The sequence below is a fragment of the Cebidichthys violaceus genome, unplaced genomic scaffold (genome assembly GCF_023349555.1).
Source record: "Cebidichthys violaceus isolate CVI_PGR_0920_01 unplaced genomic scaffold, fCebVio1.0.p SCAF_30, whole genome shotgun sequence".
Classification (NCBI taxonomy): domain Eukaryota; kingdom Metazoa; phylum Chordata; class Actinopteri; order Perciformes; family Stichaeidae; genus Cebidichthys; species Cebidichthys violaceus.
In genome coordinates, this window is record NW_027176484.1 from 1,510,196 (window position 1) to 1,521,016 (window position 10,821).

The window sequence follows — 10,821 nt, forward strand, 5'->3', positions numbered from 1 at the left end:
ACTATGTGCACATTTTACAAAGAAGTATACATACATATATATATATATATATATATATATATATATATATATATATATATATATATTAAATATGATTTAATATTTACCAGTGTTGGTAGAGACACTCATGCTGTATAAACATCGGACGTTGATACAAGGCTTTATTCATTTGCCGTTAGCTGTCAGCCGACATTTTTCTAAGTTTGATGCTTTTATGTTTTTGTTCCATTCAGAAAGAAGAAGCTTGTTAGCATAGCTTGCTAACGTTAGCACTGATTCCCATTAGACGCTAGGCGCTCTAGCTAGCATTAGCCATCTCTCTCACATCATGGGTCCAGTTGTGATAATATATACACTCACACACACACACACACACACACACACACACACACACACACACACACACACACACACACACAGCATTAGCTGGCAGCTATTAGCAATGTTGTTCCATTTAGAGAAAAGAAGCTTGTTAGCCTAGCATGCTAGTGTTAGCACTGATTTCCCACTAGACTTTAGTTTTCGTTCTTGTTACATTATTTTAGAAGGAAAAAAAAGGGAGTTTTTGTGGGGCCATGTCGGGTAAATGGGACAGAAAACGACTTGAACACAGTCAGTGTTTATTTGCCCCTTTGCAAATTGTTTTATTTATTAACAATTATCAAATAACAACAAAGACCAAAGTTAGTTGTCATGTTGAATCTTTATTTAGGTAAATGAGTGAAGGAGTTTCGCCCACATCCTTTAACGCAAAACAACTCAACTCCTGTTTCCAAGACAGTTGAAATGCACATTGTTCTTCAGCTTATAAACCTTTTCTCTAGCCGCCGCCATTTTCTGGCCAGTGCCTGATCGTTACTGCACAGGAAGCGAGATGGATCACTCCTCAGCTACTAGAAAAAAAAGTGTGTTTAAATCTTTTGCCCAGATTTGGCTAGATTTAGTAGCCCAACCTGGCATTACTTGCTTCTGACAATCCTTAATGTTGAGCCCTGCAATGTCACTACAGATGAATTAATAAAATTCAAAATTCTTCTTATTTGCATTTACAATTTTGGTCCAAAAAGTCCAAACACACACAGAGGAGATTTGCATTCTATTGACATCTTAGAAAAAATAGTCTTAACTTCATTTCGACTTTAAGGGAAAAAAACAATTAACTAGAACTTTTATTTTCACATATTGATGTTGTTTGCAGATTAGTAATTTAGAAAACCATGAAGGTAGATGAATACAAAGGTACGTAAGAATACAGAGAAACAAATACAAGCACAAACAAAACAAGTCACTTTATCCATTACTTCACTGTTTGTTCATTGTTTGTATTTCAATCACACGTCTAATGAACGTGTTGCTTTCACGTCACCAACGCTCAGATTTTGGATGTTGGGAGTGTCCTTAAATGCACCATCATGCTGCATTATCAAATGACAATGATTTCTGCACAAGTGATGGTGACAAAATCTTCACTGTGAGATATTTCACCGAATATGTGTCCCGTTTCTGTCAGTTCATTTTCAAGTGGATATCAGTTTTGCTGTCTGGAAGGTAGGAAAGTGATTTAAACACCTTCGGTTTGCTGCGGAAAATGACGAGCAGCCGTGTTGAAGACGTTGTATTTAATGTGTAGATTAATGTCATAATCTTGTTGCTCTTCTTGTCTCGCTGTTTGTCCAACCAGGCACTTTTAAAATTGACAATAAATTCTATTGCTGTTATTTTTTAACTGCCTTAGTGTTCGAATGGTTTGTTCACTCATGCTTGAAAGTCATGAAAGTAGTTCTCAGACAAAGGAATCTCATACTGTAGCTCCTGACCATAAAGCACTAGTTTAACTATTTAAAGTTACAACAAGCAACTTTCATTTTATGTCGGTTTTGTCGGTCCCCGATCACCAGAGTCCCTTTAAAGAAACCTCTTATTTTACTGCAGGAGGGTCTGACAGTCGGCCCCTCTCAGTGCTGGTTCTGGTTCTCCCGTGCCCCCCTTCAGCAATACACCCTGGGTCTCCAGCAGCGTGGCGTCGGTGTTGGCTGCCAGAGAGGAGAAGCTCTGCTCCTGGAGGAGGAGGAGGAGGAGGAGGAGGAGGAGGAGGAGGAGGAGACGCTGCTGCTGCCGGGAGCTGAGCGCTCCTCCTCCCTCCGGAGCTCTGACTGCAGAGCCTCACACTAACGTTAAAGAACCCCACAGAAAAAACTTCTAACATGGACCGCTGACTTCACCATTGAAAGAGACTGTGGGTGAGATAGTGTAATGTAGTTTCTTAGCTGTACCTACTAAATGAAAGCACAATACTACCTGTTTACTGAGTTGATTGAGTTGAACATTAACAGCTTTAATAAACTCTGTGCAGCACATCTGTTTCATGCCCTGTATTGGAACCATGATAAACTGCATCATTCCTATCGAATCAGATAAATCTAATTTAATGCAAACAAACAGAAATTATCTTTACATTCAGTTTAATGCATGTAAGGATTACATGTATTTTAATATATAACTTCAGCTTTAACAATCAAAGAGGAACATTATGATGGCTATAATGATAAAAAATACAACATTGTGAAAATACTACAAAAGTAAAGTAAAGTATTATTAGCAAAATGCACCTGAAGTAAAAGTACTGATTCAGTAAAATGTTCCCTGTGAGTGTTGAGTACTATTATATATGATTTATATTACTGCTGCGTTAATGTGTATGCTGCATTTAAACTCTTTATATCCTGTTCGTATTTATGTTTTACCTACCTCTCATTATTTATTTTTAACTTTCTCTATCTATCTGTATCTGTTTCTCTCACTGTGGAGTCAATGTACAACATCTACCTCTGAGATGTGATGAAGTAAAAAATAATATTTACTTCTGAGATGTAGTATAGTAAAAAATACAATATATACCTGTGATATGTAAATAGTACAATATGGCCTAAACAGAATCACAAAGTTATAGCTATTTTATAATTTAATAATTTTTCACCTGTGTTCCTCTGTTGCTCTGCTTCCAGTGCAGCTTGTTTTAAGTAGAGCTCTTATCCAATCAGATTCAGCCTCTATGTCTATCTAGCAGATCTTAGTGTTTAGTAAGAGTTCAAGTTGAAACATATGTAAGAAGTTATGACATTGACATGACATTTTTAGCGTTTTTAAATGGATTTCTGGAGAAGGACATTTCCAGAAAAGCTGGACATCTTATCAAAGAGTCGGTCAAGCCCACAGCTAGCAGCCCTGACCCAGCATGGAGAAGGATTTGTACGAACGGTATTTCTGGATGACAGCTGCGGAGAAGCGTTGCACATTTTATGACTAAGAATGCGTTTCATTTGCAACTGAGCTCTTGGTGTTTGGAGCTCTTTGGAGCTACGCTACGCTAACCAAGGCAGCTACACGGCGGGACACGCACAAACTACGTGCTTTTGGAGAGACCTGAGTGGACTTTGTCTTTAAGTGAAGAGCAGCTGTGGTAAGTTAACTGATTTAACTGATCAGCGTTTCTACTGTGTTCATTTGTCTATCGCGGGGGTGTCAAACTAATTTTCACCTCTGGCCAGCATCACGGTCGCCCTCAAAGAGCCGGTTGTAACGGTAAGAGTACATCCACATTACTCCGTTTTCGTTTGGAAACGCATATGTTTTGCTACGGTTACACTGAGCGCCCACACTACCGGATAACTTTGGAAACTCCGGGTAGCGTATTCGTGTGGACGGACGGAAACGCATACGTTTGGAAACGATGACGTAACACCCGCGATCGACTACCAGGTTAACTGACAACTGATTACAGGCATTGCTGACCTTGTTGTCTTTACTAGCAGCTGTTGTCCAGTTAAAGTCTGCATGTCTGCGGAGGAAACAGCTGTTATCGTAGCGATCGGTGAGCGGCGAGAGAGAGAGAGAGATCAGTGAGCGGAGAGAGAGAGAGAGAGAGAGAGAGAGAGAGAGAGAGAGAGAGAGAGAGAGAGAGAGACCCGCAGCGCTGTAACTAACGTTAAGTCTGAAAAATAAAACGTATTCAACTTTCCACGAACTGTATCTGTTTGAGTTTATAGAGGAAGATTTGAGAGAAGATCTTAAGTATCAAACACATACTTACGATCATTAAAGACTACTTTATTACTCTGGTTGCTTAGTTACAAAATACGACAATCTACTTCCTGTTTACATCAGCGCATGCCCAGTGAACGTGAAGAGTCACGTGATATTCGTTTCCAGGCGTGTAATATGGACGGAGATCACTTCGGAAACGATGGCTGAAACGCCGTGTGGACGGAGACCGTTTTCGTTTGAAAACTCCGTTTCCAAACGAAAACGGAGTAATGTGGATGTAGCCTAAGACTGTATAACTGTAACTACTCCCTAACATATTGGTAAATAACTCTCTCTGCATTTGATTATTGTTTATTCAAATGTAAAACGATTGTACACGAAGCTATATAAATGTAAAATTATATTTGAGCACATTTCTGTTATTTTAACATAAATCCTTTTAATTTAGGGTTAAGAAACCCACATTACTCTCTCAAAGATCAAACTTTTGAAGAAAATAACAAAGACAAATATCATCAAGCACAAGTTATTACATTCACTTTGTTCAAAGCTATTTTTGTCCTCTCTCTGCATCACTACTGTTCCTCCCCGACGGTCAGGTCTGCTTTCAGCCTCTTATGAACACTGATAGCTGTATGATGTGTCCATGTTCTCTGTGCTTTCATCAACAGCTGATGAAAAAGACGAGTACCTGCTCGCCTCTTCAGCTGTGTTGTTAGATTGCCTGCTAGTTCCTGAACTCGGTCTGATGGTGTTTCTTCACAAACTGACATTTGTAAAAGTCTGTATGTCTCACATGCCTTTCATCTTGCACTGGGCTGTAGCTTTTGTAAATATATTCTCCTGTGATTGCAGTCTGCCTTTTAATTCTTGGACAATTTTTTGTTTATCTTGGAGGCTAAATTTGAGCTCCGTGTTTGGTTTCAAAATGCCGACGTAAATTGTATTCCTTCGTCACCGACACTGCCTCATAACACAGAAGACAGACTGTTTTTTCTCCTTGAAGCACAACAAAGCAACAAATCAATCCAGCAACACGGCAGCGCTAGATCACGAGCCATTCATATTATTCATAAAAACAACACAATAGACCAAACAACGTCAAACCCAAGTAAAAGTTAGACTTGAAAATAAAAATATCCCCATGGTCGAAATTATGAGATAGAAAGTTGCAATTAGGAGATAGCTTGTTGTCTGTGTGATGACATATCACAACAGGTGGTTTTCCAACAAGTGATTGAGTTGAAAATGATCGACAAATAATCCCAAAATGTCCACGAAGAGAAAAATTTATGCAGAGGGAAGAAAATTTTATGAAAGATGGGAAAGCAAATACATGTTTGTCACATAAATATATGTGACTGGTTCTTGTGAGTTTTTCTTGTCATTGTCTTAATTACATTGATTTGGATTATATGCATTGTAATCCGTTCGGGCTGTTGTTTCCCCGCTAGCTTAGCTGCAGTGCTGCAGCCTCAGCTGTTTTTTGTTATTGTTCCGGGTTCAGAGGTCACAAAGCCTGTTGTCTGTTACGTGATCTGTTCGCAATCCACTGAAAACATTATATTTACCACAATTTAAGCTTCTGCATTTTCCAAATGCACTAGTATTATTCAAACGTATTGTTTGGTTCTTAAGCCTCGTACCGAACAGTTTAACATGAATACGTGTATTGTTACCCTAGAAACAAATGACCATAGCTGTGGCGTCATAATGAGCTTATTAGGAGATGGCTCAAGTAGGACAGCACAGAAGGCCCAGGTATGAAATGCACGGCCCGCCACTGATTTCCACTATCATTCTGACATTTGACAATTGACGACAGCATTTATCATTTTTCTCTCGGACAGAATTATTATTTAAATGAATGCTGAAGTGAACATTTGTCAGTTTGTGTGCACGGTTTGTCCTCTGATGCATTTGAGACCAGGCAAACTCTCCTCACGCTGGCATCTGTTGTTGGTGTTTGTGGAGACAGATGGAGTGTTTTTGAAGGGCCTCTTTCTGTCGCCACAGAACTTCTTCAAACACTGTTGCTGGCACGGTTACTTTCACTCAAACCACAAACAATGGAGGCATTATAAATTCACCAACAGTCACTTGTTGTTGTCCGCCACCACCTCTTCTTTTTCCCTCCAACTTGCACCCCCCGCCCCCCCCGCTGTCCTCACGGAGGAGGACAAACACCTCAAACGTAGGAAGGGAACTATGGGATTGATTTGCAATGTGCCCTTCATAACCTCATCAATAAGTACAGCCATTAGAGAATGATAACTGTGAGTAAATCAGCATCAAATCACATATTTTTAACATCATGAAGAGAATTAATTTGACATCTCTTGTTGAAAACACCGTCTACTCGTCATCAGATGTCAAATGATACTCAACATCAGTGGTGGAAAGTAACTAAGTACACATTACTAAAGACTTGCTCTTCACTTCTCAAAGGGAAATATATTGAATTTTGTGTCCGCTGCATTTATGTGAGAACTTCGTTACTTTTGCAGATTGAGATTGAAAAAACAAAATATAATCAACAAATACATTATGATGTATTATTTTGAATATTCTCCATATTCTTCGTAACTTGAATGTGAATAGGAATGTGTCTTCAACTCCTATTTTATTTGTATGGGTAGCACGCTAACACGCTAAACTAAGATGGGGACTGCTGCACATCAGCATGTTAGCATTGTCACTGCGAGCACGTTAGCAGGCTGACGCTAGCAGGCTGACGTTAGCAGGCTGACGCTAGCAGGCTGACGCTAGCAGGCTGACGTTAGCTCATACTCAGTCTCACAGGGCTGATAAGTGCAGATTTAAAGGTGCAATGTGACAGACGCAGAGGTGCACACTGACTCACGGACAAATGCAGCATGATCTCCTGGCGGAGATAATAAAAATACATATAATTTATTTGTCGATTATATTTTGTATTAATAATCTGAATAAGCAAAGATAGTACCTCAATATTGTACTTGAGTACAATAGGTAAACATACATAGTAACTTTCCACCAGTTGCAGTGGCCATTTACCTTTAAAATTATATTGTTTGTATAAATTTAAACAGCTTTAGTGAGCAGACGGAAGTCACTCCGTGTTTTGATTCTAGGCCTCCAAAATAAAGAGAGCAGAACATTCAATACTAAAATAAAGCTTTTATTCAGAAATGACCTTCAGCTGATGTAGCAACAATACATCTTCCTGTTATCTCTGAAAATATAAAAAAATATAATACAGCTGTCATTCGTACAGGGATGCATATTAGATTCAGTCATGTGCAACACTTATTATTGTCTCATCTCAGAAGACTCTCTGGCGGCTGTGTTTGATATATATCAAGACATTTTTAAGCTGAAGACTTTTCACAGCGGTTTTACCCTATAAAGTTAGTTTTCTGTCTAATCATCATAAATTATTCAGTTGAATCAGTTGTGATCTACATGTCATTATGACACGCAAAGGAACAGCGTTCTTAAATCTTCTTTGGACGCTTGGTCTGTACAGTGGAAGACGCCGGCTTCTTAAGTTCTTCCAACAGTTTCTTCACCCAGGCACAGTTGGGGTCGATACAAAACTTCCTACCGAGTACAGTTGTGATTCTGTAAGAAACACACACATGTTGTACGTTGTTAGAAACACAGCGGTAAAACAAGTATTCAGGTCATGTACTTGCACTTGAAGTGTTGTAATCGATACTTTTACAGCATGGTGAGGCTTTTCTGTTGTTCTGCCTACCCTCATTGATATAAATGGGGTGGACAAAACAATAGAAACACAATACAGGTCATCATCCTTATGATAATTGTAATCAAAACAAACTGAACATCATAACCTTCATGAAGGAGGATTTGTTGCAGGAGTATATTATTAGACTGCGTTATATTTATCTTGCTGTACCTAATACAATTATAACTGAGTGCATAATAAATTATCAGCTTATTATCACAATGGACAACCATTGTTAAGAAGCTGTAGCTTGTCGAGGTTGAGCTCTCTTTAACTACTTTGTATAGTTTAATCTATAATAGAGCATCATATTTTGTTTAAGGCACATGTGTGTAAAATAGGAATCTGCAAAGCTACCAGCGTAGCTGTAAATGTAAAGAAAAATGGAAATATAAAGCAGCAGGAAACAGAAACTACAGGTGAATATGTTAAAATATGAACTAATAGATATCATCATGAAAAAGGTTTTACAGAGGGAATTTAGGATACCTCTTTGTTTCCCTCCATAAATCAGAAAATACTGTCAACAGTTTAAAAAGAAAATCAATTGTCTCCATGTCTTTAGTTTAGTTAAAGTACAGACATTTAGAAGACTCTACAGGTGAATAGGGTCAAAAAGTTAACTCATAGATATCACCATGAAACTCCATCAGTTCATTACTGACATTAAGATGATTATTGTTCGTAATAGAGGTTTTCTGAAATGTTATGGATAAGTATGTGACTGAACAGCTCCCTCTTGTGGAGAAACTGCCATGTTGCTGGTAATACTGATCGTGTTTACTTGTATTTGTACCTTGTGTTATTGCTCCTTTATTAAGTAAATGATGTGGTTTTGCAAAAACGTTGTATTTTGTCTGCTATCTTCCCGCTCATGTTTCACAAAAAAGGAAAGGTTGTAGTTTTAACTTGATGACATTAATCTGATGTTTATACTTGTTTATACAAAAACATATGCAGCCTCGTGAAACATAAAGCGTTGTTAGAGATTAAATAACCCGATAATATCAGTTCACAAATCATTAAATACACCTTCACTGGGTACTTTAAAGGACATTTAGTGGCTAATGCTATGCAAATATTTTTACTTAAGGCAAAACATTGTTTTTAATTTGATTTTGGGGTTATTTTCCTTCCATATAATGTCTTCTCGCCTCATTTGCCTATTGAAAAACTACAATTTCAGAAAACTTTTAATACACAAGGTAATTGTCTTAATGCCAGTAATCAACTGTTGAAGTTCCACAGGTGATATCTATTCACCTGTAGTGTCTCCCCTTTGAATCTTGTAATATTGCTCCTTTTTATGGAAAATTCAAATAAATTGCAGGCTTTCCTCATTTGCAAGATGTTCAATGGATAATACAACAGGAGTGCAACATAACATGCGGTCAGATGTGCCGAGCACGAACAGGTGTGTACACTTACATGATGGATTTGGATGCGCAGTCACTCGGGGTCATCCCCATGTGTACCACCTTGCCTCTGGGAATGGCTGTTCGTTCGTGGCCTCGACAGCATCCGTCAGCCTGCATTGACGGTGCGACCGGTGCTGTGAACACAGACGCACACATTTTTTAATACCTAACACGGCTGAGACCGACGGATCAAAGAGAAACCGAGCGTGAGTTACTGACCGGCAGAGATGTGACCCAGGAAGCAGATCAGAAGAACGAGGGACACCAGAGTCTTCATGGTTCAGAGTCAGAGGAGCTTCTGTTTGGATGGAAAGCCTTTAATCTTCTGTGTTAGACACCTGCTCTGTGCCCCCTTTATATACACACAGCTCATGTCTTCATGGCCTTCCAGTTACCTTCTAAGAAAGCAGATGTTGCTTTCTCTCCTCTGCTTCCTCTTATTCTTTTTCCTCTTATGCTAACACGTAGAACAATTCTGCAAAAGGCCGTACACAGAATTCAATGTGGGGTTTCTACTGTCGCTTTCTTTTTTTTTATATCACGCAGGATATGATTAAGAAATCACTTTTAACTGCAAACCAAACACTATAAGACTATCAGTCAATATGTGTTTGTAGCCAAAATTACAAATTTAATGGCATTTTTCTTCACTTAGAATAAAATCACTAATAACAGAACTGTTTAGTGATAACTAAACATGTACTCAGTACTTTTAAGGACAAACATCTCTGTGTAAAAAAAAAAACGGCCAAAAAATCATTGAGATCATAACTAACAAATATTCATTCATTGTCAGTATTTTCAGCCTTTAAATGCCACTGTTGTTTTTTTTATGTACATAAATAAAAATAACACAACAAATTTAATTATTGTCTGTCTACTAAATGCTACGGGGGATTTATTCTTATCAGGAAGAACGTTAATGTCGATGTATTGCATTAAACACTGCAGAGCTCCATTACTATAAGAAATAAGCTTGTCCAGTATTTACCCCGCAGGGCAAACAAGATGAAATGACTCAGTCTGGTGGAAAATATTTAAAACTACATTTTGAAGCCAGGCGGGCTCCAGATTGAAAGCCTCTTATAACAGAACACATGCTTTTATATTGTTTTGGCTGTGGGATAAAAACAAATGTTTTTAATGGGAACATTTTTGTGTCTGAGTGTATTTTGGCTACACAGTTTATTATGGACGCACACTTGCCAAAACTTGTGCCGCATTCATTAATACAGCCAACATGATCCCAAAATTAAAAAAGCCCCAAATTCAGCCCTGTGAAGCACAAAGGTTAGGCACAAAGAAAAAGCAAAACTGTTGTTCAATATGTATTCTTAGATTTTATTATCTCAGATCATTCTAAATTATTTTGTGCTTTGCGTTGTGCACACTTAAAAGAAATCAAGTATTTTCCAGTACGTGCACTTAGTGTACTTGCTTTGATTGTACTTCATCTTGTCACTTTACAAGCGTGAACACGCCTCATAATCAAAAGCTGCTCAGAGTTAGTGTGCAGCACGAAACTGTGACTCAGATTCAGAGGTTTGTACTCAGCAAAGATTTCTGCTTCAGTGATCTAGTTGACTGAAGTAGAAGTAATAGTAGTAGTAGACATTGTAGTACAATTAT

The 10,821-nt window shown here is 38.3% G+C and overlaps 1 protein-coding gene across 1 annotated transcript; it reads right to left on the reverse strand.

Moving 5' to 3' along the window:
* Positions 1-7,183: 7,183 nt before the first annotated feature.
* Positions 7,184-9,561, reverse strand: LOC137882172 (C-C motif chemokine 18-like). Its single transcript, XM_068724326.1, has 3 exons — positions 9,412-9,561; positions 9,203-9,326; positions 7,184-7,647 (listed from the first exon to the last, which is right to left on the reverse strand). The coding sequence occupies exons 1-3, from the start codon at positions 9,467-9,469 to the stop codon at positions 7,521-7,523; spliced, it is 309 nt and encodes a 102-aa protein (XP_068580427.1). The 5' UTR covers positions 9,470-9,561; the 3' UTR covers positions 7,184-7,520.
* Between the last annotated feature and the right edge of the window lie 1,260 nt (positions 9,562-10,821).

Coding starts and splice junctions, on each gene's coding strand:
- LOC137882172 (XM_068724326.1), bottom strand. CDS start 9,469: ATGAAGACTCTGGTGTCCCTCGTTCTTCTGATCTGCTTCCTGGGTCAC. Junction 9,327..9,411: donor CCTGGGTCACATCTCTGCCG/GTCAGTAACTCA, acceptor CTGTGTTCACAG/CACCGGTCGCACCGTCAATG. Junction 7,648..9,202: donor TGCGCATCCAAATCCATCAT/GTAAGTGTACAC, acceptor TGTTTCTTACAG/AATCACAACTGTACTCGGTA.